Genomic DNA, 25,453 nt, shown 5'->3' on the forward strand with positions numbered 1-25,453 from the left:
GATAGAGAGTTAGAAACTTCGATGAGAGAGAGTCATCGATCAGCTGCCTCTTGCACACCCCCTACTGGGGATGTGCCTGCAACCAAGGTACATGCCCTTGACTGGAATCGAACCCGGGACCCTTCAGTCTGCAGGCCGACGTTCTATCCACTGAGCCAAACCGGTTTCGGCCATATACCAAATTTCTGAAGATACTTGGATTTATTCTGAACTTCTGTAATAAATTGTGCTGAGATAGAAAAGAAAAAGAGTATTGTGATGCTCAGGACCTCTTACCTGGAGGGAGAAAAAAGAGTAGTAGTGCTGATACATATGTAACAAAGACACTAAGGAAAGAAACTATTTGGGTGGTGGGTGGGTTGATTTTTAAGTGTTAAGAGAGAGAACCAAAGAGAAAGACATGACATTTCTAAAAAGGTAAGTCTTAAATGTATCATTTTCTATATGCAGAACTAATGAAATAGTAATGTCGCCTCAGATTTATAAATACACCATCTGGATGTGAATGCCACGTTTATAAGTGAATTGGAGCCTTCGAGAAACTTACTAAACACAAGAAAATGCTGGCAGATGGTTATTATCTGCTTTGTTTTCTCCCCTGAGGCTGAAGATAAAACCAATAGAAGTTAGAAAATCTCCCAGTCCCTTTGCCTAATGAAAGGTGTTTTCTAGAGAAAACAATCTCTGGAGTTTTGCTTTAGGAATTTCCATTTTGAATGATCTTAACTCCTTCTGAGCCTCTCCGAATAGTTTTCTTTTGGAGAACAAAATTCAATTATGTTGATTTGTTTTCCACCAGCTGAGACCCGGAGTAGACATTAGAACTCCTCCAGTGTTATCCTTCCTTTACCCGTTAGTTTTGCTGGGGGCTTCCTGATCCTTGTGTGTGATTCTTACCTCCAAATGGAAACTTGGTTTCTGTTCCTCCTGTAGAATGTGAGTCAGCTAGGGTAGAAGTGCTCTCTTTCATTCAGCAATCCATGTGCTAGGCAGCCTCTTTGAAGGACAAAGGAGGAAGAGCTAGAGGGATAAAGCAGAATCCTTGCTTGAGGAACTCACAACCTGGTAGGGAAGCCAGCTGCATTAGTAAATAGTGCAGTGTCAGCACAGGTTTGCAGAAAAGCCATGGGAGAGAGCAGCCGGCTGCCCCAGGCTGCTGGAGATGGCATTATAGAGGTCACATGTGAGCGTAGTAGAAGAGTGGCTGTTTCAACATGCTTTTAGTGCTCATAAAACTCAGGTCTTGGTTAAGGATTGGTTCCATCGTTCTGCCGTCACTCAGTGACTTTGGATCATCTGGTCTTACTGGCATTGCTAGAAAATCTAGTTCCGTTCTTACGGATCTGGGTTGAGACAGGGATGCCTCGTATTGCTATCTGTTTGGGCAGGAATGTATGGATTGGAAATCTTGAGACTTGGAGGTTTGAACAGGGATGGTGTCGCTGATTGTCTTATCCTCAGTCATTTGGCTGTAGTTTGATAAGGATGGGTGGGCTCATCTTGTTAAAGGTGATGAACGCTTATGCAGCATGGTGGCTGTTTATTTAGTCCAGGCCATTCAAAGCCAAAATTAAACATTAGGTTTTTATTTCTCATGTCACACGGTCTCCTTGTCTCAGTGAACACTAAGAAAACTCAGCTTCTTTAACTGCGATGTCTTCTGCCCCATGAAGAGCTTAAATTTTGTCTAAAGTTCTCAGTGATGAATTCTAAATAGTAACAGGATCTAAGATATTTCTGTGAAGCAACACTTGTGTTAACACCCAGAGCCCAGAGAAAATGTGGTATTCATGAGACTGAAAGGCGTGGAGCTGAGGGGGAGGGGGAGGGGGAGGATAAAAAATGTCTGCTCATCAGGACTTATGTGCAAAGATGAAAGTAGTGGAGACTTCCTCTTGAAGTCTTAACCAAGTTTAAGCTCGGGCTCCATCCATCCAGAAATGTTAAAGATTTCCATGAAAAATATCGCCTCCTTCACATTGAATCAACAAAACTATTAAGTAGTAGCCCTTAAATTTAATCTGGTTCTCCCAGTGCTTTGCAATTTGCCATCTGTTCAATCTCAGATATGATTTTATCACCTATGACATTCTAAAACAAGAGGAAGGGAAGATTAACAATGCTTTTCGTCACATTTTGAATATTGAACATAAGTACATTCTGATTTCTACTTTTTGAATCTGAAATGTGTTGTTAGCACCAGCACTTGTAACATTTCACATGCGGTATAGTTGAGTTTTAGTCACCTACTGGTCCAGAGACCTGAAGACACCCCACAGGGCAAAACCCTATTTATCTTACACCAGACTCTCTTTGCTTTGTCCTGCAGGAGTTCAAAGAAGGCCGCAGAGCCAGCCACACGGCCCCGCAGGTCCTCTTCAGCCACAGGGAGCCTCCTCTGGAGCTGAAGGACACCGATGCTGCGGTGGGCGACAACATCGGCTACATCACCTTCGGTAAGCGGGTGACGTCCCCGTGTCTGTGTGCCTGTGGTGCGTTCAGACTGCAGACCGCCCGCCCTGGACAGACCTTTGTTACATGTTAGAGGGAGGACCAAAGTAGGCATACCATGGCTGTAAGGGGGTGTCACAAGACACTAGTTCTAGGTCATGTGCAGTAGTCCTCTCTCCTTTTCTTGTTTTAAATCCTAGGGGAGGGGTAGCCTCTGGTGTCAGGTATTGGGAGTAAAGCATTGCTGAGCAGCTGGTGGGAATTCTGTCATTTGGTGTTTCTTGGAATTAGGCTGAAGCTCCAACCATGATTCACTTATTTCCCTTTTTCCAATGAAGGAATTCAGTCTTCCCCTCTTACAGCTGCTTCTGCCTAGTGGTCTGGCTTGGCTCATTGCTAGAGCTGACAGTTTGGAATAGCGGTGTGTACACACACTGTACCTCATGCCCTAAAATGCCCCCTTTCGTGACGTTTTCATTAATTCTCCTCAGTGCTAAATGGGGTGAGTGGATTTACCCTATTTCCTTACATCTAAGCTACACATTTTTCTTTTCATAAGGTCAGGATGCAGCTACAGTCCATAGCATATCACAGTGTAATTGGCAGCATATATCTCTATGTTCATGAACTGATGGTAAACTTCCAGCCGTGAGCATCTTAGGTTCTGTACATGTAGCTATCCTATCCTAGTGGTCACTTCTCTTCGGGGCACATTCCTTTTCATTTTAGCAAAACTTCGTACTTAGGATTTTGCTGATGGTGAAACCACTGAGTAGAGTAGGTGCGGGAAATAGGATTCAAGAAGCCACAGTGGGCAGGAGGGGTTGTGGGTGCAGAGGGCTGAGTGCCTGCATGGGTCTCCAGGCGGCCAGTGCCATGAGCCGCTTTCCTCAGCCTCCACCCAAAGCAGCCCTCCTGCCGGTCCTCATCAAGAGAGAGAAGTCCTAATTGATTCTGCCATAATGTTTGGTTTTCACCACAGGAATACAGGGTCTTGTGTGGATCTAGTTTCTCTGAAGGTTATTCTACTTCAGCACCAAGGACATAGTACAGGCAGGCTTGGCTTCCTAATCCCGATTTCTTTCTTTTTAATTCTTTTTTTTTATATTGATTTCAGAGAGGAAGGGAGAGGGAGAGATAGAAATATCAATAGTGAGAGAGAATCATTGATCGGTTGCCTCCTGCACACCCCCTGCTGGGGATGGAACCTGCAACTTAGGCATGTGCCTCTGGCTGGAATCAAACCTGGGACCCTTCAGTCCTCAGGCTAATGCTCTACCACTGAGCCACACCAGCTGGGGCCTAATCCTGATTTCTTAAGGTAAAGTATTTTCTCCCAAGTTAGTAGATAGTAGTGTCACCTTTCAAAGAGATCGCTGAGCTGTGGCAGGCAAGGTTGTATTATTTTGGGAGTGCACAGCCATGGATGAATGCCAGGGCCACGCCCTCTCCTTGGGGCGCTCTGTTTTCTGCCATGGTCTCCTCCTTTTTCTGAGTGCCCCACCTGCACTGGCGGGCACCTGCCCTGGTTAAGGTATTTACCCTTCCTGTATCGGGAGGAAACGTGACGGCCTGGGCATGAAAGAGTGGCTGATACTTAGGCAGGAGGTGGGAGCTGCCTGGGTCACTGGTCCTCCTGCCTTTGGCATTGGTGTTAATGCCGACTCCGTGTTTGTCCCCCAGTGCTGTTCCCGCGCCACACCAACGCCAGCGCTCGAGACAATACCATCAACCTGATCCACACGTTCCGGGACTACCTGCACTACCACATCAAGTGCTCTAAGGTGAGAGGAGCCCAGCTCTCAGCTCCGTGCCCTCCTCATTCTCCCCCTAGAGCTGATAGCAAAAGTCATCCTGTAGTCCAGGCTGTAGATGGTTCCAGAGGTCAGGAAATCATGGTTTTAATTCATCTCTCCCCCACCACCACTCCCTCTAGCAGAGAGATGAATCTATGTCTCCTGCTTCCCTGCAAAGCCCTGTGTCAATCCAGGGGATGTTTCCAAGCCTCCTGATTGCTTCTAGTGAAAGCAAAGCTGTCTTTCTAGTGTGGGCCTCTGCTTCACTGCTCGATGTGTTTGCCCCCAGGCCTATATTCACACACGTATGCGGGCGAAAACATCCGACTTCCTCAAGGTGCTGAACCGGGCACGCCCAGACGCCGAGAAGAAAGAAATGAAAACAATCACGTGAGTAGGGCGAGCCCACAAGACCACCTTCCTCTCCTGAGCTCACTGAGCGGGCAGTAGTGGGTGCTGGTAGCCTAGCCCTTCAGGTATTGGGGCGGTAGCTATCCATGGTGAGGCAGCAGAGTTGGGCCTCAGCTGCCAGACAGACTAGAGGTGGGGTGAACAGGTTCTATTTCTGAATGAGCAGGGCTGTGTTTCCTTATTCCCACGTGTTTATGAGCTAGAAGCATGGCAGCTAGAACAATGGGACCTTTTTACCCAGAGAGGCTGAGTTCTCTCTGGGCCTGAGCTGAGGTCAGTGTTGTTCTTCTCAAGGTCTTCCTGGGGAAGGAGCCATTTACTTTAACAACATTTGCTTGAGTAAATGGGCCTGGAAACACACCGGTGCTCTTTTTCCTGGTCTGCTCCTCAGCGGGCATTTTGCATGGAGAAGAGGTTGTCTTTGTCAGGGATGGAAATGGTGAGCGTGTACAGAAGAGGCCTCCTGAGCTAGAGCCTGGAGATGTAGGTCTTTGTGCAAAGCGCCAGGCCTCGGTTCCCTTGGTGGTGACGTTTAGGCAGTCCTGTTCTTAAAATAAGGTAATAGGTGCTTATTTGCTGTTTTTTGTGACATTGAATTACAGTATTGAGGGGACCTAAGCCTCCTTCCCACACTTTCCCCGTGCCCCTCACAGCCGGTGTATTTGCCAACACCCAGCACTCCCACAGATAACCTTCGGTAGGCGTGGCATGCATAAGGCCTCAAGCTCTCTCCTCTGGCGAGTTAGTGTCTGTGCCACTTGACTGGATGAGAGGAATAGCTGGCTCTTTTTTTTTTCCCCCCCAGTTACTTTATTTTTTTTTTCTTTTCCTTTTTTATTAAGGTATTATATGTGTACATATCTTACCCCCCTGTATCTGCCTCTTAATGTGCCTGAGCAGAGGGTTTTCAGCCTCTGAAACACCAAATAGCAGTTAAAGTTAAAGTCGCCCCTGGCTGCTTCAGGCAGAGGCTTTGGAGACTTCAGTCTCGTTAGGAAATCAGTGCCAAAGGCCTTTCTCTGGGGTAGCTCTGCCCAGAGCCCGAGTGCTGCCAGCCTGTAGCTAGATCCTCTGCTTAGAGAGGTGGCCAGGAACTCTGGCCACAGAATGGCAGCATGATTCCCTCTGCAGCTTCTGGCCTGTCCTAAAGTGGGGCGGCAGAAGCAGGTCTAAGTGCTGAGACACACACTGCCCTCCAGAACCCTGCCTCCATCCTGGAGTTTACAACCTCCCTTCTTCCTCTGCTCACTTTCCCCGGGAGCGCTTTTCTCACCAGGCACCGCTTTGGTGACCCCGAGTGTGAGGCAAACCATTTTGTGCCACTTTCAGAGCTCAGGGGAGAAGGCAGTTTGGTGAACAGGCAGCTAGGGACAGCAGAAGGAAGCCTGGCCAGCCTGTCACACACCAAACACGGGGCATCACAGAGAGTCACAGGGCTGCCTGCTTGTCCACTCAGGAGATGAGCCACCAGGCAGCCACTGCCCAGTGTCTCCCCCACGCCTCCACTGCCCTGCTGCACAGCCAGCATGTGCTCCCGGGGGTCGCTGCAAAGGGAGTGCGGTGGTCTGAGGGGCAGGATAACAGCTCTACCCTGATAGGGGAACTGGGAAAGGATGAGTCATTGAAATGAATAAATTGCCCATAAAACTCCTCCCTGGGACTTACAAAGAGCAGCTTTGCCTTTTTTCTGTCCCGTAACCTCTCTTTGGCAGAGCTGAGCCCCAGAAAGCAGGGGGAGGCAGAAAATTGCAGCCATCCCCAAAACCAGATTATGTTACTAAGGGTGGGCAGGAGAAGCCAGGACACCCACACACACACTTCCTGGTACAATAGAGCAGAAGGGACCTCAGAACCATGACCAGCATGTAATAGGGTGGCAGGCCTGCTGCAAGAAATGGCCCCGGATCAGAAGCCAGCCGTTGTCACTTACAGTGCTCTGCCAGAACCAAAGGCTCCTGAGCTTTCTATTGGAGGTGGGACGGTTTCCTTTCGGGGTGGGTGAGACATTCAGGGCAGGAAAAATTTCCCATGGTTCTCAGCTCTTGCTTCCAGGCTGCTTTAGCAAACACTACTCTGTCATTGAGAACCCGCCTTTCTCAGAGCTACCCTGGGGGGAATAGTGGGTAGAACACTCAGAAGCCAAGGCAGGTATTCTGTAACCAAAGGTGTAATTGAGGGTCACTTCTTTGATCATTCCGCCTCCATGTGAAAGATTTCAAATGGATTGCCAAAAAGCTGGAAGGTGTAGAGGAACCTGATCTCTGCCAGGAGGCGTGAGCCCACTCTCAAAGACGAGTAGATCAGGGCCAGCCAGAAACGGTGCACAAATGGTTCTCCTTCCTCCTGGGGAGGATGGGTGTCCTCATGGACTTAGTGCGGGTATTCCCGGTCCCTGAAAGTCACCAGAAGGAGAGGGCTGGTGGAGTCTTCCCGCCTCCTGCTTCGTGTCTCTGGGCTCCCACCCCTAGGTCAGGAGTGGGGGGAAGGGGAGGTGAGCCTGAAACGAGCCCTTACACTCACTCTCTGCTTTTAAAGGGGGAAGACGTTTTCATCCCGCTAACTCTTGGGAACAGGAAGAGGACGCTGCTGGCAACTGACGGCTGGAACACTTGCTACTGGATAATCGTAGCTTTTAATGTTGCACCTCTTCAGGTTCTCAAGGGATTCTCCATTTAGGTTCCATTTTGTACAAGTTGGAAAATAATCTGCAGAAACGAGCTGTGCTTGCAAGGACTTGATAGTTCCCAAGAATTAAAAAAAAAAAAAATCCACTTGATCAACTTAATTCCTTTACTTTATCTTCCCGCCTTCACTCTCCTCCCTTCCGCCCTCCTTCCAAGCTCTTTTGCTTTGCAATATATTACTGGTAATGAGTTGCAGGATAATGCAATCTTAACTTGTTTTCTCCTGAGTATTTGAGTTCCAAACTCCTGTATCTAAGGAAATACGGTTGGGGTCATTAATAAAGAAAATCTTTCTATCTTACATGAGAATCTGCTGGGTTTCTAGACTGTGAGTCCAAAAGACGAGGAAGCTGCAGACCTGAACTGGAAAACCTCAGGCTCGAGAGCCCCTCAGCCTTCCCTGAGAAGGCTGGCTGGCTAGTGAGCTCTCGGTTGGCATTTCAGAGTAAAGCTGAATAAGTGCTCTAATGCTCCATCACTGAAGCTGTCTGGCTGTAGCAAGAAACTCCGAGGACAGTGAGAGGCACATTAAAGTGTTCTGGATTATTCTTTTATCATGAGTAATGTATAGCATTTCCCAGTGTGTTCCAGGAAGTGTGTGATTCTGTAGGACATCGGTAGGTATTTAGTGGCCACGTTTTTCTTTCTCACATAACAGTCCAAGAGACTGGCACTCCAAAAAAACTCACTTTGGGAGATTCTTGCCTAGCAAACAGTACATACAGAGCCTAGCAAAGTATGCTGTCCCTTAGCAGGACTCTGATCCCTAAAAAACTTAGTTCAGAAAATTTGTTTGGTAAAGAATTATCAGGAGAATTTTAGGAGCACCTAAAGTGGTCTGAAGGCCATCCTAATGGTTTCTATCTCCTTTCCCTGATTTTAGAAAATATATTTTTATTGATTTTTTAGAGAGGGAGGGAGAGAAAAAAAAAATCAATGATGAGAGAGAATCATTGATCAGTTGCCTCCTGTAGGCCCCACACTGGGGATCAAGCCCACAACTGCCGCATGTGCCCTGACCTGGAATCAAACCGTGACCTCCTGGTTTGTAGGTCTGACACTCAACCGCTGAGCCATGCCATCCGTGCTCCTTTCCCTTTTCATTTGTCCCCATCTAATGCTCAAACTGGGTTGAGGCTCATGAGTCATGAAATTTCTTGACTGAATCACAACCAGCATTTTTATTTCCTGTACTATCTTTTATTTTATTTTATTTTTTAAAGCAAAGGTGGAAATTTATTAAAGAACGTGGGGAGGGAGAGAGTCTCACAGAATGGACTCCCAAGTAGGGAGGGGGAAAGGTCCCCTATTTTTTTATTTTTAAAAAATAGATATTTTATTAATTTTTCACAGAGAGGAAGGGAGAGGGATAGATAGCCAGAAATATCAATGAGAGAGAAACATTCATCAGCTGCCTCCTACACACCTCCCACTGGGGATGTGCCTGCAACCAAGGTACATGCCCTTGACCCGAATCAAACCCGGAACCCTTCAATCCGCAGGCCGACACTCTATCCACTGAGCCAAACAGGTCAGGGCTCCCGTACTATCTTGAGATAATTATGTCTCACATACAATTGTAATTAGTAATACAGAGATCCCGTGTACCTTTCACCCCTGGTAACATCTTGCATAACTAGTATCATAGCCAGGAAACTGATGTGGTTACCGTCCTGGCATCACTCAAATTGTGCCCGTTTTACATGTACTCATTTTTGTTATTTCTATGCATTTTTATCACATGTAGCTTTGTCATCAGCATTTTTTAAAAAAACAATAGTGCCGCAACCGGTGTGGCTCGGTGGATAGAGCGTCGGCCTACGGACTGAAAGGTCCCAGGTTCGATTCTTGTTAAGAGTATGTACATTTGGTTGCGGGCACATCCCCGGTAGAAAGTGTGCAAGAGGCAGCTGATTGATGTTTCTCTCTCATCGATGTTTCTGACTCTATCCCTCTCCCTTCCTCTCTGTAAAAAACAAACAAACAAAAAAACACAATAGTACAGACGAGCTCAATCAGTGCCTCCCGCCTATTAAAGGTAAGTACCAATTTTGAAATGTGTTTTAAGGGTGTATATATATATGCAAATCTTGACTGGATTAGAAAATGTTTTACTGTAGCTCATCATCAAGAAGTTTGAAAGCCATTTAGTCACCTAGACTTCATTTGACTTCATTTAAATGGGTCCTTAGCTCGGGATGCAGTCAGGGAGTTACATGCCGGTCCCAACAAACATGCAGCTGGAGAGTCCTGTCCCCTTGCTTGTGCTGGCCCTGTGGCCTCGTGGGAAGAGTATCGCACATGAAGTCGGCCCGGCATTTTCCTGGGACAGAGCCCCTTGTCGCCTACTCTTGTCAGCTGGAAAGCCTGGCTGAATTAGATATGTTAGGTGATGGTGACATGCATGTATGTATTCTATACCCGCTGGTCCTGTTAGTGTTAAACAGCCAGATTCTCCACATGTCTCCAGGAGCCAACTGCAGTGCTTTTATCACTTTCCAAAGGGAAAGGTATTGCTTGAACTGAAATAGCACCCTTAATAGCTAGTAGGGGTTTTCAAGGGTAATTGTGACTAGGAGCAGTTTTTGCTTTCCTGCTGGGTTGAGAGCACAGCTCCGTAATAAGTTGGAATTCACAAGGCATTGCACATTTTTTACAGCAGTAGATCCCAAGGCAGTGTCTTAGAAAAGTCCATGCGGTGAAGACTCTCCCGACTTGCTCCTTTGTCTTCGCCTGTGTCAGGACATCCTTGGAATTAGTGTAGAAAGACCCTCCCTTTGTGGACAAAGGCCCACTAACTTCAGCCAAGTTCCTGTGGACTGTGGGAGGAAGGAGGCCTCAAGATGAGGGTCAGGCTTTTGAAGATAACGGTATCACATAGGCAATTACAGTACCTATAATTATTCTTGATAATGCCATCTAATGAATCTTAAGTTCCATTCTTATACACTCAAGGGGATCAGAAGTGGTAGGAATGCTAAGGAAGCAAAGTCCATCATAAGCCAAGGTCCTTCCCTTGTTGGTATTTTTCTCTGCTTGGGTGTAATGGGAGATGAGGAGGGTGTTGGTGGGACCCTCTGTGCCTGGGTAAGGTGGGACCTGTGTATGCTAAGAACTAGGAGCTTGGGCCTGACCAGTGTGGCTCAGTGGTTGAGCATTGACCTATATATAAGTCAGGAGGTCGCAGTTAAATTCTGGGTCAGGGCACATTCCTGGATTGCAGGATCAATCCCCATTGTAGGGTGTGCCGGAGGCAGCTGATAAATTATTCTCATCATTGATGTTTCTATCTCTCCCTCTCCCTCTCGGAAATCAATAAAAATATATTTAAGATCTAGGAGCTTGGCAGAAAAGGCAGTAAGACTAATAGGAAGTGGAGGGATGGGATTAAGGGTCAGGAAGTTGAAACCAGGAAAAGGAAGCAGAGCTAACTGCCTCGTCAGAGGTGGCACTTAGCAGTTGCCATTTCAGTCCCCTCTGGTCTCATTCAGAGTTGGAATGATAGGCACTCATCCCAAAAGCTACCGAGGCCTGAGACCCAAGCCTGGGTTACTGGGTGGGGGTGCTATTTGAGTTCAAGCAATACTTCTCCCTGGGAAATAGATGAAAGCAGTGCCGTTTCCTTTGGCTCCTGGGGAGACTAGAGAATCTGGCTCTTTAACCCTAACAGCGCCAGGGGTTCTGCTGCTGTACAGCTGACTTCAGGCTTCCTGAAGCCAGGATCCTGGCCATTTCAGTCACACGAGTGTGCCCTGAGCCTCTCAGAGACTCCCAAGACTTAGTGAAGGGTTGAACAGCAGCTCGAGGAGGATCAGCAAAAATCATATCCAGAGCGTTCCCTGCTAGAGTCTGGATCGGGTACCAGGATGCAGACTTGCCCTGAGGAAAGGAGACATGGGTGGGACGGGGGTGGGGGTGGGGGGGGGGGTAAGAGCCTGCAGAGTCAGCTGAACGGAGCATCTCAGGCTGCCTGCACTGGGCTCCTTTGGGCAAAGGAGAAAAGGCAGACGAGTCAGTCCCAGGAATTGTGGGGGAGCAGAGAGGAACTGGGTAATCCAGTAAGGAAGAAACGGCGAGGGAGCAGGGCCTAGAACCCAGGCTTCCCAGTTCCCACCGCCTAAGCTGTCCCCCTTCACACGTCATCCCACACACAGTGTTTAGACAGAGCAGCAAGAAGAAACACAGACATCCTGGATCCCTCAGGGAGGAGGCCAGCGCTGGGAACCGGAGGTCTGTTTATTCCTGGCAGCCCAGTGTCCGAGGGGCCCCACACCCACTTCTGTCCAGACTCCGGATGAACTCTCCCAGAGCCTCTGACTTCTGCCCGCAGATGGCGTGGGGCTGAGGACCATCTGTTGGAACCCCGTGTCCCCCGCCCACTGGCTCCCTGGAGGATGGGTTTGAGGCTAGATGCTTTCCTCTACCCACTTTGTCCCAACGTAAGTCCTGCCTCTCCAGGACCCCTGACAGCTGTGCCTCCAGCCCTCCAACCCTCGTCTCCCCAGAGAACCCCACACTCCCCTGGCTTCATCCAGTTCTGCTCTTGGGCGAGGAGGTGTTTCCTGAAGTCTCACCTCCAGTTTTCTTGCTGCAGTTTTAGCCTGTTTCCTCCCATTTCAGGTCTTAAGGGCATGTGACTGGCTTCTCTCCCTCACCCGGGGCACACCACCTCTGGCCTTTCTAACCCCGAACTTGCCCTTCCTCTCCCTATACAGGCATGCACGTCTTAAAGACGTTAGAACCTGGCTGGTGTGGCTCAGTGGGTTGAACCACATGCACTGAAGGGTTGCTGGTATTCAATCTCTAGTCAGGATATTTTTTCTCCTCCTCCTCCCTCTCTCTGAAATCAATAAAAACACACTTTTCTATTTAAAAAAAAAAAAAAAAGAAGACATTTTGGTCTTTGAAGGACTGCATTTAGGACGGTGGTCCCATAAGATTACGCAGATGTAGCCTGACTGGCGGCGCTCACTTGTCTGGGTTGTGGGCTCAATCCCCTGTGTGGGGCATGCAGGAGGCAGCAGTGCTAAGGATGTCTGACTGCCAGCCTAGGCCCGCTCCACAGGACATCCCATAGGGTTCCCGGACTGCAAGAGGGCACAGGCCGGGCTGAGGGACCCCTCCTCCCCTGAGAGCATGAATTTCACGCACCCGGCCTCTGTGTGTGTGTGTTTAATTGCTTTCAGAGAGTAAGGGAGAGAGAGAAACATCAATGATGAGAGCTAATCACTGATCAGCTGCCTCCTGCACATCAGTCCAATGTGCTCTTGACTGGAATCGAACTCGGGACCCTTTAGTCCGCAGGCCGATGCTGTATCCACTGACCCAAACCAGCTAGGATTAAAAAAATATTTTTTAAAAGATTATGCAGATGTAAAATTCCTATCATCTAGTCATGTAGCAAAATGCATTACACAAGTGCCTACAGTATCCAGAACAGTGACATGCTGTTCTGGTTTGTAGCCTGAGAGCTGTAAGGGAACAGAATTTGTCACTCGCAAACATGTCTCTTTAGCATGAGGATTATTTTAGGCTGGTTAATTTTAAGAAACCCTCTGACTTGGAAGCAGCTCTGAAAACCAAGTTGAAGTTACTCTTTGTAAAAGGTGTTTGTGCTTTAGGGACCTGTCCATTGTAAGGGTGTCTCCCTCACTGAGCCAGGAAGAGGGGGAAGTGCCTTATCTCTAGGAAGTCTTATCACTGTAGAAGACCTAGACTGAAATTTGCCTAACAACCTTACCCCTTGTTTCCTGCCCTTTCCCCCCACCCCCAACATCCTTGGTCTTCAGCTAAAGATGGTATTTAAGGTGATGGCTTCAGGCATTCTGAGTTACTCAGATTCCCTGGGTAGCTCCTAGCTCCCAAGTATGCATGTTATGAAATGGTTTTCTCTTGTTAATCTGTCTCTTGTGACAGGAATGTCACAGCCAAGAGTCCAGAAGGGTAGAGGGAAAGTTATTTTTCCTCCCCTACAGAGCTGTAGGCTGTCCTGACCCTTGGTAAGGAGTAGGCTATACCATACAGGTTTGTGTACCGTAAGCAAATTCTATGATATTTCCAGGACGACGGGATCGGCTAACAACCCGTTTTTCAGAATGTATCCCTGTCACTAACTGACACATGACTGCACCTAGTTCCTTAGTTTCCCTGTGGAGCAAAAGCATCCCTGGCCTCTTGCTTTTCATAGGCAATCTGCCTCTCTCGGGGGAGCTCTTTCTTAGAGGGGAGGATTGGCTGGAGGGAAGGGGCAGAAATCCTAGTGTTTATCACATATTTCATTTACTCTCAGTGGGTGAGTACAACATGAGCCCCATTTGGCAGATGAGGAAACTAAGGCAAGGGACCGTTAGTTACTTGCCCAAATTTATACAGCTGAAAAAAATAGGATCTCAGCCAGGATTCCGAGATCCAAAGCCAGGCTTTCTGATTCCAACACTGGCTTGTGCCTCTTATTCATCGAGGAAGGAGGAGAGAAACATTGATTTGTTGTCCTAGTTACATAGGCATTCACTGGTTGCTTCTTGTGTGGGCCATAACATTTTCCGCAACAGCCCTGAGCGTGGCTCCCTCGTTAAGGGTCAGGCACTGGGATCCAATTAGTTACATACGTTATCCCATAGCATTTTCCACAGCAACCCTCAGAGCCTGCTTTCCTCCCCATGTCACGGGTGGGGAGATTGGAGCCCAGAGCTAGCGTGCCCAATATCACACCCCCAGAGCTATTTGTAGATGAGACCCACAACTGGACTCACAAAGTAGCCGAGGAAAACACAAAAGGACTCCAGACTCTAGAAGGCAAGGCTGGCTTTATAATCTGGAATGTCCATCAGGCGGTAAGATGGGGGCAGGGCCGAAACCGGTTTGGCTCAATGGATAGAGCCTCGGCCTGCAGACGAAAAGGTACCTTAGTTGCGGGCACATCCCCAGTAGGGGGTGTGCAAGAGGCAGCTGGTCCATGATTCTCTCTCATCGATGTTTCTAACTCTCTATCCCTCTCTCTTCCTCTCTGTAAAAAATCAATAAAATATATTTTTTTTAGAAAGAAAGAAAAAGAATGATCTTCATGAAGCAACTGTAAAACACACAACCATTTAAAAAAAAAAAAAAGATGGGGGGCAGTGAATCTTCAACTCCCACCCCATTACACACACACACACACACAAACACACACACACACAGACACACACAGACACACACGCACACACTCCCCTCTGGCAGACAGGTAGGATTATGGAGCTCAATATGCAGCTGGCTGGCCACTCCGGTAGAAAGCCCATAAAATGTAAATGTGTTAGCTGGGGCAGAAACGGGGGAGCGATAGAAGCGGGGGAGGGATAGAAGGACGTTATTCACTAACGGGAATGCATTTCTCAGATCAGCGAGGCAGTATCAGGGGAGGGGTCTCCAAGCTGAGGGACCTGGGAGAGGATCCGCCCCCTAAGGGACCGCTATGGCCAGTAGCTGGGAAGGGGAGATGGGTCCACCAGGCGAGGAGGAAGGCCTCCCGCAGGCTAAGGCCAGGGTGTGCCAGGTCCCACCCTCAGGGGTGGGGCTAGGCTAAGCCCGTGGCCGCAGCTCCATCCCTCCAGAACCCAGGCGGGAGCAGAGCCTGGGCGGCAGGAGCCTGGGGCCCCGCTGTCCCAGAGTGGAGGCACCATGCCCTCCCCGGCCGGGACAGCAGACAGCTCCAGGGGCCCCGCGGGGCCAGCCGCAGCAGTTCCCTGACACAGGACGGCCGGCTGACCAGCACCTGTCTCCACTGCCATGTGAGTCGCTGCGCCCCTCCCGCCCTGACCTCAGCCCCAGTCCTGAAGAGCCATTGCCACCAGAGCCAGCAGGGGCACACACCACTGGGAGACCACTCCTGGGCTGGCCCTTCTCTTCTCCCGCTCTGGGGGAGGTGGGGTGGGGGGCTCGCTCAGAAGGGCTGGAGCTTCTGGAGCTCCAGCCCGGGATCCAGAGGCCGGATTGGAAGGAAGGTCCCCTGAGGCCTTGTGGGGTTTAATAAAGTTGACATGCAGGGACACAGGGGAACAGAAACTGGAGGGCTGCTGAGAAGGAAAGATGTCCGGAGTTGGGGGCAAAGAGAAGATTGAGGAAGAGAAAACGGGGGAGGGGGAGGGGCGCAGCAGCCTGGAGGCCCAGTGGGGCCCTCAGCTTCCCCTGAGTCAGAGTGGCTGTGGGGAGGGGGCGGTAGGAACCCTTTCCTTACTGACTGTAATCGTAGCAATGGCAGCTGCTCCCGTGGGCAGAAGCAGGGTCCTACAGGGCCCCGGACCCCTTCCTGTGCCCTGATGTGGCCGTGGGGCCGGGTGCAGGCAGGCTGAGAACGAGGAGCCGAGAAGGAAAGGACAGGGACAGCCAGCTGCAGAGCCAGCCTCCTGCAGAGCTGCCCAGCAGCTCCTCTCCCCGCTCCCGGGGGTCGGCTTCAGCCTCAGGGTGTGGGGGTGTCCTCCGTGCTGCTGGCATCTCCACATTCACTGCAGTCCCCCCCCCCCCCCCTCACTATACCCCCAGCAACCCCGCTGTCCCCTCCAGCTCCCGGGAAGGGGCCTGTTGCTAGTGGTGCAGATGAGCCAAGTTTATGGGCTGGAAGTCCTGTCCAGAGGATGCTCACTCATCTGTGACCAGCCGGCCTCAGGGCACACGGGGATGGCGGTGCAAGGGCAGGACAGCCCACTGCTGCCACCATTGTTCTGACCTCGCCACTCACTCTGATGCTCAGTGGCCCCTCTCTGCCTCGCTCCTGCCCCACCCCCATCCTCATGCTCAGGTGCCAACCAGGCTTCGGGCATCTGAAGACAGGGACCTCTCTCCTTCACCTGAGCCCTAGCCCGGAGGAGGCTGTCAGCTGTAGCTGGCCGCTACACCAGCCACGCCGTCTTCCCTTCTGGCTAGGGCCTTGCCATGCAGGCAGGGATGGGCAAGAGGCTTTGGGCCTGGGCGGGTCCATCTTCAGTCTAAACAGGCGTAAGCACAGCTGCCCAAGGGGGCCAGCAGACAACAGAAACGGGTGAAGTGGCCTGAGGGGAGTCCCCACTCCAGCTGGTTACTACCATACAGGACATGGCTGTTGCCACAACTTATTTCTTGCTTTTAAAAAAAAAAAAAAAAAATATATATATATATATATATATATATATATATATATATATATATATATATATTATTGATTTTTAGAAAGGAAGGGAGAGGGGTTAGAGAGAGAGAAACATCAATGATGAGAATCATTTATCAGCTGCCTCCTGCACGCCCCCTACTGGGGATCAAGCCCGCAAGCCAGGCATGTGCCCTTGGCCGGAATCAAACCTGGAACCCTTCAGTCCCCAGGCTGACCGCTCTATTTGCTTGAGAAGCCAGAAATAGGAATTTTAATTGGCCATTCATTGAAAAAAAAAAAAAATGTGTATACAGCCTACAGTCCATGGGACTGCAACCTCTAGATTAATAGGTATTCCCGAGAGGACAGTGACCCGCAGCCCCACGCTAACTCTGGCCACCCATCTCCCGTCCAGGCATGTCGGCCGCCGCTCCAGATTTTCCCTGTCCCCAGACCCAAGATGACACCCAACAGCACCAGGGAGGTGCCCGGCGCTGTGCCCACGGGAGCCTTTGGGCTCTCCCTGGTCCTGGCGAGCCTCATCGTCGTGGCCAACCTGCTCCTGGCCCTGGGCATTGCCGGGGACCGCCGCCTGCGCAGCCTGCCTGCCGGCTGCTTCTTCCTGAGCCTGCTGCTCGCGGGGCTGCTCACCGGGCTGGCACTGCCCACACTGCCAGGCCTGTGGCGCCAGAGCCGCCGAGGCTACTGGTCCTGCCTCTTCCTCCACTTGGCTCCCAACTTCTCCTTCCTCTCCCTGCTCGCCAACCTGCTGCTGGTGCACGGGGAGCGCTACCTGGCCGTGCTGCGGCCGCTCCGGGCCCCCGGGAGCGCCCGGCTGGCCCTGCTCCTCACCTGGGCCGGCCCCCTGCTCTTCGCCAGCCTGCCCGCTCTGGGGTGGAACCACTGGGGCCCAGGCGCCAACTGCAGCTCCCAGGCCGTCTTCCCAGCCCCCTACCTCTACCTCGAAGTCTACGGGCTGCTGCTGCCTGCCGTGGCCGCCGCGGCCCTTCTCTCGGCCCGTGTGCTGGTCACGGCCCACCGCCAGCTGCGGGACATCCGCCGGCAGGAGCGGGCCGTGTGCCGCGGGGCGCCCTCGGCCCTGGCCCGGGCCCTGGCCTGGCGGCAAGCGCGGGCCCAGGCCGGGGCCACGCTGCTCTTCGCGCTGTGCTGGGGACCCTACGTGGCCACCCTGCTCCTCTCGGTGCTGGCCTACGAGCAGCGCCCCCCGCTGGGGCCTGGAGCTCTGCTGTCCCTGGTCTCGCTGGGCAGTGCCAGCGCAGCGGCCGTGCCTGTGGCCATGGGGCTGAGTGACCACCGCTACACGGCTCCCTGGAGGGCAGCCGCCCGAAGGTGGCGCCGGGGGCTGCGGGGAAGAGCCTCGCGGAGCAGGCCTGGCCCCGGCACTGCCTACTGCACCAGCAGCCACAGCAGCACGGACCTGGACTTGAACTAGAAGCATCCATCCATCTCAGCCACGCCCGTCTCCACCTGTCTGCACACCCGTGGGTCCGAGACCCTGCCCTTTTATTGGGGGAATAAAGCTCCCCTGGCCGAGTTTATCGGTGTCTCATTCTGTGTCACAGAAGGGGAGAGGCAGGTAGGACAGCCGTGGAAAGAACCTAAAATAACAGAATCCAGGGAGATCCCAGCTCAGGACAGAGCAGCAATTGTAGGTGGGGCTGCACCATCGACGGGAAGGCGGGTTGAGGACAGAGTCCAGCACATGGGGGGCCTCAACAGCTCTTCCTCAGGCCCAGCCCCCACAGAATCCACAGACATGGTCTCTGGGAAGTATATTTTATTTACATCTTTAAAATCTGTAACTAATCTCTCTCTTCCTCCTTTCCACCCCCAGAGACTTGGGAAGGGAAAGAACAGGCACCTCAAACACCTACTCCCCACATACAAATAGGCACCCCATGACTCACACCCACAAATGAAATGAAGGAGAAAGAGGTCTGAACCTCCCTCAGAGATCCCCCGGGTTTGGGGGAGGGGGAGGGCCTGAGGGGTGAAGGGTGGGTCTCTTAAGAGAAGAAAGGGACAGGGGGCACGTCAGTGTGAAGGGGTGGAAAGTAGTCCGAAGCCCCTCCCCTCCTCTTCCCTCACACCCTCCGCCTCTGCTGGGGAGGGGCCTCCCTTCACCTCCTCACACCAGACACCGCAGGGGCTGCAGCTAGCGGTCAGGTCTCTGGACACAAAACACTTTTGCTTTGTGGTCTCCTGAGGTGGTCACCACCAGGGAGGCATCTCTGCGGACAGAAAGAAGAGGCTCATGGGGATGGGGCCTCTGGGCTGGCTCAAGCCCATGACCCAGGAGCCCCCGGGGCCTCTCGAGCACACCAGTTCCATGCCCTCGGTGCCCAGCACCAGCTGACACACCCGTGTCCAGTGAACACACGTGAAGCCAGAGTGAGCGAGGAAATGAGAGGAACCACAACATTGGGGAGGCAGTCCCAGCCCCTCAGCCCCGGGACTGACATGAGACCCAGCAAGTCACTGTCACCCAGAAGCGGCAGCTCCCTCAGGCTTCCCGCAGGAAGGCCTCCCACACCCCGGGTCCCAGTGGCCCCCAGGCTCTCCCCACCTCCGAATACAGAACCCCGGCCCCGCCCGCTCACTCACTTGCTGAGGGCGAAGTCCAGGATCTCGGCCGTGTGGCCCCGGTAGTCAGTGAGCAGGCGGCCGGTCCGCGCGTCCCAGAGGCGCACGACGCCATCCAGACTGCAGGTGTAGACCACGGCGGTGCCCACCTCCCACAGCAGCTGCACGATGCCGGACTGCGCGGTGGAGAGGCAGGGTGGGCGTGAGAGGAGCGAGGAGCAGCTCGGGGAGGGAGGTGGGAACACGGGCCACAGACAGGACCACGCAGGAGCCAGGTCGGGGTGGATGCTGACCGTCCTGGGCCTCCCACAGGTGCCCGTACCTGGTGCTGACACTGGTGCCTGAGGGTCTGCGCAGACAGGTCATAGATGGCCAAGGTCCCATCCAGGTAGCCAACAGCTGCCAGAGGCATCCTGGGGGAGGGAGCACCACCAAGCTCACAGAGGGGCCTGGGCCCACGGGCCCTGTTCCTTCCTGGTCTCCCCGCCCAGGCCCCTCCCCAAGCTCAGCCCCTCTCTTCTCCAGGCGGCCTCCAGGCCAAAGCCTCAGCTCACACTCACACACTGCAGAAGCCCAAGGATTCCACTGAGTTGGACTCGCTCTCCTCCCCTTCTCCCAGGTTGGGCTGGGAGGCCACAGACTCAGGCCTGAAAACACCCACCACCTATGAGCCAGAGGAAAGTGTCAGAGAAGGTCCTAGAAACACGGTCCTCTCACAGAGGAGGGAGGTGGAGTGAAGGATAAGAAAGGAGGGGAGAAGAGTGAAGGCCTCACAGCCAGGCTTGAGTTTCACTCACCTTGCCAGTAGTGGCACTGACCAACTTGGCCTGGCAATCCACAGAGCCAGTCAGAATCAGGCTGCCATCCTGGTTGGTGGCAACACAGGTCAGAGGGCCCTGGTGACCCTCAGTCCCTAGGAGGCAGCAAAGGAGTAAGTCAGACTTCACCCTGTCCCCTCCGAGTCCTGTCCCAGGCCTTAGCCCCTCCCCCACAAAGGCCGCAGCTAACGCTTCCCCCAACTCCGATACCTTTTAGCACATGGATAGGGCTTCCCTGCTTCAGGTCCCAAATCCTGATGGTGCCATCTTCATAGCCGACCACAGCTCTCTTTCCTACAGGGCCAGAAGCACAGATGAAGAGAGAAAGACAGACAGCACACTCAGACACACCCAGAGAGGGAAGTGGGGATATGGGCGGGAGCCAGAAGAGGAAGGGAAAAGGAGGGAGCCACCACCACCCAGGACCCCGCAGAGCAGACCTAGTTCAGGGTGGAAAAGAGGGAGCTGTCTGCTCCGGGGCCTGAGGTCAGTGCTCCTGAGAACAGGCTCAGAGTGCGGGCTGAGCCTTGGGTCCAACCTCTCTCCACTCAAGAAAGGAACTCGGAGGAGCTTATCTCACCATCAGGGAGGACTCGGCCACAGGTGGCTGGGCAGTTGGGACCCTGGAAGGTCTTGCAGTCGCCACTGGGGACCTTCCACATCCATGTGTTGCCATCAGCAGTGCCCGCCAGTAGGATAGGTGCCCGAGGGTGCCACTCCATCCACTGGACAGGGAGGAAGAGTCAGCAGGGAGGCCCATCACCCCACCCCACCTAGGAACCTGTCTTCTGAGCCCCACCACGCTGCCTCTGCTCTGAGTCAGGGAGGGCAGTCTGGGTAACAGGCACAGACGTTCTTGCTGTACCTTGAGAGTGCACTGGTCAGAGACGGCCTGGTCTGGTAAAGGTGGAACCGAAGCCCCAAGCTCTTACCCACTACCAACCAAGGCCCTGAGCTGAATCCACTCTAATCACCTCCAGGTCTCCTGCTTCAAAGGACCAGACCTCCTCCTTGGTGTCCACCTGCCACACTTTCAAGAGGCCGCTCATGTCCCCGGTAGCCACCAGGGCAGAGTCATGGCTGAAACCCGCACAAGTCACAGAGTCCTTATGGCCTTAAAAACAAAACAAAACAAAGAAACAGAGAACATCAGGGCACCTTGTGCTTGGGGGCCCATGACCTGGGTGTCTGGCCTCCTGGAAGGACCAGCTGAGAGAGGAAAACGTGGATCCCAGCAGAACAGGTGACCAGATTCACTGCGGTTTCAGGAATCAGCACACCGGGTCTCCCAAGGAAGGCGATGCTGGCCCTCCTCTCAGCCTCACGGAGCCCAGGCCTGGGTCTTCCCTGCTGCCCGCTCTGCACCTCCGCCTGGAATACCCACCCCTTCCCTCTCCCCAGATACCCCTCATCAGCCCGGTCTCCTCCTCTCAAGCCTTTCCCAGACGCCCTTGCCCACTCAGTGCCTCCCTCCCCTAGATCCACAACAGACTGTGCTATCCTCTCCAGAGGCCTCAGGCCCAGCACGGAGCTGGCACAATGGGGTCAGTGAGTGGCTGTGAGCTGTGCCACCGCCGCGGCCTGCCCCAGAAGACTTCCACAGACACGCCCTCAGCGGCCCTCACCTGCACACTCGAAGAGCAGCTCCCCGTCGCTCAGCCGCCACACGAAGGCTTTGTCGTCTTCACCCCCCGTCACCGCCAGCGTGTTGGTCTTGGGGTCCAGGCTCACACAGAACACGGATGCTGTCCCGAGAGAGAGTTCACAAGTGAGGGGCTGGGGCTCCCCCTGGGTTCTGTCCTTCAGGCCGGCAGGAGGCCCCCCCCCCTTCCACCCAGAGGAGCACATCTTTCCTCCTGGAGAAGCAGGATGCATCCGATTCCTCCTAAGCTTCAAGCATCAGACAGTTGGAGAAACCCCTCCCCGAGCTCGCCAAGCTCCAAATCCTTCCCCGGAGCAGATGCCCCCTTACGATGCCGCCCCCTGCACCACCCCACACTGAGGCCACGGAGCACAGGAAAGTGTGTGTGCAGGGCTTACAGCTCTCAGCACGGGATGCCGCCTGGCTGGGTACACACAGAGGGAGGAGAACATTGTGCTCCTGGTTCCTTACTAAAAGCTGGCATTTGAGGATTATATAAAACACGCTCCATGTGACTTACACCAAAGTAACGTTTTAAAGGAAAACTAAGACCCAGGGAGACTCCTACAGATCGTACATTGGTGAGGGGCAGAGGTAAGAGTGGAACACAGGTTTCTCAGCTGACTCAGGAGCCAGGCTCTCCTCCATCCCATCACCCTGCCCGTTTCCTGTGAGCTCCTCCGGACCAGGGCCAGCAGAATGCCCAGTACACAGCCGACATGGGATGCTCAAATGGCTCCGGGCCTGAGCTTAGGATGGATCTCCTAAGAGACCTACCTGAGTGCAGTGCAAAGGTGACCTCGCTGTCGTCCGGGCCCTCCATGCTGCCCACCACCCCTTCCTGGGGCTCCAGGACCCAGCCCTCCTCGTTGCCCTCTTCCTCTTCCTCCTCCTCCTCAAAGTCCACATCTTCCATCTCCTGGGCTAGATCATCTGCATTGATCAGAGGGTCCAAAGATGGGGCTTAGCAGGCGGGAAGGGGAATGGAGACCAGCGTGGGGAGGGCTGGGGTGGGTCATGTGGCCAGAGTGAGGTCAGACGAGCAGCGGGAGCGAGAAGGTGTGCGGGGCGAGGACGGGAGACGCTGCGCACCTGGCGTGGGCCGGAGACTGGCAGGGAGGGCCGAGGGGATGCTGGGAAGGGGGTGTGTGCGGGAAGGGCCGGAGGAGGCGTCAGGGAACCCCCACCGGCCAGGCCCGGGCCCTCGGGGTGGGGGCGGGAAAGTCGGTAGGAATGACCGGTAGGGTGCAGAGGGGCGGGGGGGAAGCCGGGGTCACAGGCCGGGGGTGAGCGCTCCTGCCCCTCGGCCTGCGGACCGGCCATTCTCACCCGGGTCCGGCGGGCCGGGGTCCAGCTCCACCACCTCGATGATCTCCTCGTCGCCATGGAAGCTCAGGGTCTCCAGTGGGGGGGTGTCAGCGGCAGCCCCGCTCTCCGATTCGGATTCCATGCGGCGAGCGCAGCCGATCCACTTCTCAGGCCCCAAACGCCTCCCCGAGTCAGCGCTGCGCGACGACGCGGAACCCGGGCCCCTCCTCCCCGGGAGGAAACAGGCGTCAGCCACTCTCCGGAAAGGGAGAGGGACGGCCGCCCGGCCAATCAGAAACAGGGCTGATGGCCGAGCCACCAACCACAGAGCAGATCTGGGGAGAGGGGCGGGGCGTGGCCGAGGGAACCCAAACTCCGCCCGGCCTGACTCCGCCCCTGGCAGAAGGGAAACAAGCGAGCGTGCGCGCCGCCGGGTCTCCTGGGAGGAGGAGTTCGGCCCGGCCCGCCCCGGAGGCTTTTGGGAGTTGTAGTTTCCGGTCTGTAGGCGGGACGGGAGGAGCGGGGGAGGCCCCTGACGCAAACTACAATTCCCGGCGGGGACCGCGGTGCAGGGGGGGGTGGGATCTGAACATGGCGGCGGTGGTGGCTGCTACGGCGCTGAAGGGCCGGGGGGCGAGGAATGCCCGCGTCCTCCGGGGTAAGGAGAGGGACCCCGGGGAGGGCAGGGGCGCCAGGGGTCCCCCTCCCCTTTTTATTTCTTTTACATCCAGCCCGGGTAGAGCAGGCGGTCAGGGCTGTGGGTTCCTGCTCGCACCGCTCTGCGGGGTGCAGAGTTGGGGGGCTGTGAGGGGGTCTCAGGTCCCCGGCCGCCCCTCTGCCGTCGGGGCGCACACACTCCGCGCCCTCGCTGCGGGAGGGAGCCCCGGGGAAGCCCGGGCTCCGCGCTCCGGTGTCGGACACTCACCGCAGTGCAGAGGCGAGTCCCGGGCAGCCGGAGGCTCGGGTTCTAGCCCCGGGCAATGAGCGGTTTGACCTTGGGCGGAGGAGCTCGTCTCTCTGGGCTTCGGGATCCTCTCCTAGGAGCCGGGGGGACGGAGGAGACCGCCTCTAAGCCCCCTTTCCGCACTGGCCATTGCTGCGGTTTGAAAACATTTTCGCGGATTCCCTTCCTGCGTCTCACGTGAGCCCCACTGCAGTCCTCCCCATCCCGCCTTCTCGGGAGATGAGCAGCGGAGCCCGGGCTCCCGGCTCCGGGGTGGCGAGCCCGCAGTGACGTAGCGGGGCTTCCCGAAGGTGTCCCCTCGATGGCGATGTTCCCAGTGCCCTTCGGATTCCCCCTGGCACTTGTTACACCGTACTGCGGTCCCTGCCCCGCCTCAGAGCGCAGCCTCTCCTTCCTTCCCGGGCTCTCCCCTCCTCCTCCCGCTGACCTTCCTGTTCTCCCTGCACAGGGATTCTCGCAGGAGCCACAGCCAACAAAGCTGCCCAGAACAGGACCCGGGCGCTGCAAAGCCACAGCTCCCCCGAGTGCAAGGAAGAGCCGGAGCCCCTGCCTCCCGAGCTGGAGTACATTCCCAGGAAGAAGGCCAAGAACCCCATGAAAGCTGTGGGAGTCGCCTGGTGAGTGTTCGCTAACCCTGTGCCCACCCAGAGGCACCGGGGAGGGCAGAGCCCAGACACTTCTCCAGATGCCAGGTGGTACGCTGACTCCAGGTCTGTGGGGACGGAATTGCTGGCTGCAAGGACTGGAATCGCAGGGGAGTGGGGCAGGGGGTGGGGGGGAAAGTATGTGAAATTGGAGAGTGTGGGTTTTCTGTGGAGAAAGCTGAGCTGATCTGATGTGAATTTGGTTCCCTGGTCTCATCTCTTTTGGAGAACTTGGGGTGAGACCTAATTGGGTTTTATCTCAAAGGTGTTTAACACATCATTATTCAGATTTGACTCTGACCTTAGTACATATTGCTGATCAATATTAAAGGAAAAAGAGTAAATTACCAATTTTTTCAAAGGGTTCTTATCTTAGCAGAATTTTTAAAATAATTTTTAAGATTTTTGGAGTCCTAGCTGGTTTGGCGCCGTGCATAGAATGTCGACCCCTGGTCAAGGGCACACACCTCAGTCGCAGGCTCGATCCCCAGCACCCCAGCCCCAGTGCAGGTGGCAGCCAGTTGATATGTCTCTGTCACATCGATGCTTCTGTCCCTCCCACTCTCCCTAAAATTCAATGGAAAAATATCCTCGGGTGAGGATTATCCAAAGAAATAAGTTAAAGCCAATAAGTATAAGGGGGGGGGGGAGGATATTTTGAGGGAGAGAGAAATATCAATGTGTGGGGAATCGAGCTTGCAACCTGGACATGTGCCCTGACTGGGGAATCGAACCATCAACCTTTCGGGACATGGGATGATACTCAACAAACTGAGCCACACCTGTCAGGTGGGAAATTACTTTTTTTTTTTTTTTCAGCACCTTAGGTGTTCCAGGACTTTACAGTGTCAGGTTTTTCGTCTTTGATAAATTCTCCATCTCCATTTCACAGATGAGAGAGCTAAGGCTCAGAGCTGGGATTCTTACCAGGTCTTTGGACTCCATGCCCTTTCTCCCCACACCAAGGTGCTCCCTAGGAGCAGTTCCTCAGAGTAAGAGGGTGCTCTGGGAGAGGGTGTTGGGCAGTTTAG

At 53.7% G+C, this 25,453-nt stretch overlaps 4 protein-coding genes across 5 annotated transcripts in view; 3 read left to right on the forward strand and 1 right to left on the reverse strand.

Annotated features, from left to right (window-relative positions):
- The window catches only part of ARPC2 (actin related protein 2/3 complex subunit 2), a 28,185-nt gene extending 20,542 nt beyond the window's left edge, over positions 1–7,643 (forward strand). Inside the window, exons 8-11 of the mRNA XM_084891987.1 lie at positions 2,330–2,456; positions 4,135–4,235; positions 4,537–4,637; positions 7,194–7,643. Of these exons, the coding sequence (XP_084748113.1) occupies positions 2,330–2,456; positions 4,135–4,235; positions 4,537–4,637; positions 7,194–7,218 (354 nt within the window). The 3' untranslated portion in view covers positions 7,219–7,643. The remainder of the gene's footprint in view (positions 1–2,329; positions 2,457–4,134; positions 4,236–4,536; positions 4,638–7,193) is intronic.
- A 6,903-nt stretch (positions 7,644–14,546) lies between these two features.
- GPBAR1 (G protein-coupled bile acid receptor 1) lies at positions 14,547–17,996 on the forward strand. The gene is made up of 2 exons (XM_084891981.1): positions 14,547–15,108; positions 16,858–17,996. The coding sequence occupies exon 2, from the start codon at positions 16,903–16,905 to the stop codon at positions 17,893–17,895; it is 993 nt and encodes a 330-aa protein (XP_084748107.1). The 5' UTR covers positions 14,547–15,108; positions 16,858–16,902; the 3' UTR covers positions 17,896–17,996.
- A 229-nt stretch (positions 17,997–18,225) lies between these two features.
- Positions 18,226–23,041, reverse strand: AAMP (angio associated migratory cell protein). Its single transcript, XM_084891980.1, has 11 exons — positions 22,836–23,041; positions 22,284–22,439; positions 21,490–21,609; positions 20,839–20,978; positions 20,445–20,589; positions 20,075–20,158; positions 19,844–19,959; positions 19,607–19,710; positions 19,369–19,459; positions 19,068–19,222; positions 18,226–18,694 (listed from the first exon to the last, which is right to left on the reverse strand). The coding sequence occupies exons 1-11, from the start codon at positions 22,954–22,956 to the stop codon at positions 18,619–18,621; spliced, it is 1,308 nt and encodes a 435-aa protein (XP_084748106.1). The 5' UTR covers positions 22,957–23,041; the 3' UTR covers positions 18,226–18,618.
- Positions 23,042–23,356: 315 nt separating this feature from the next.
- Positions 23,357–25,453, forward strand: part of PNKD (PNKD metallo-beta-lactamase domain containing) — a 63,587-nt gene continuing 61,490 nt past the window's right edge. For both annotated transcript variants that reach the window (XM_084891977.1, XM_084891979.1), the window contains exons 1-2: positions 23,357–23,472; positions 24,227–24,395. In XM_084891977.1, coding sequence (XP_084748103.1) covers positions 23,406–23,472; positions 24,227–24,395 — 236 coding nt within the window. In that variant the 5' untranslated portion in view covers positions 23,357–23,405. The remainder of the gene's footprint in view (positions 23,473–24,226; positions 24,396–25,453) is intronic.

Source organism: Pipistrellus hanaki (genome assembly GCF_964339955.1).
Source record: "Pipistrellus hanaki genome assembly, chromosome: 8".
Classification (NCBI taxonomy): Eukaryota; Metazoa; Chordata; class Mammalia; order Chiroptera; family Vespertilionidae; genus Pipistrellus; species Pipistrellus hanaki.

Bases quoted from the DNA above. Each gene is read 5' to 3' on its own strand.
- GPBAR1 (XM_084891981.1), top strand. From the start codon at position 16,903: ATGACACCCAACAGCACCAGGGAGGTGCCCGGCGCTGTGCCCACGGGA.
- AAMP (XM_084891980.1), bottom strand. From the start codon at position 22,956: ATGGAATCCGAATCGGAGAGCGGGGCTGCCGCTGACACCCCCCCACTG. The intron at 20,590-20,838 runs GTGATTAGAGTG...CTCCCTGTCCAG, and splicing joins TTGAAGCAGGAGACCTGGAG to TGGATGGAGTGGCACCCTCG. The intron at 19,711-19,843 runs GTGAGTGAAACT...TCTGGCTCATAG, and splicing joins TCAGTGCCACTACTGGCAAG to GTGGTGGGTGTTTTCAGGCC.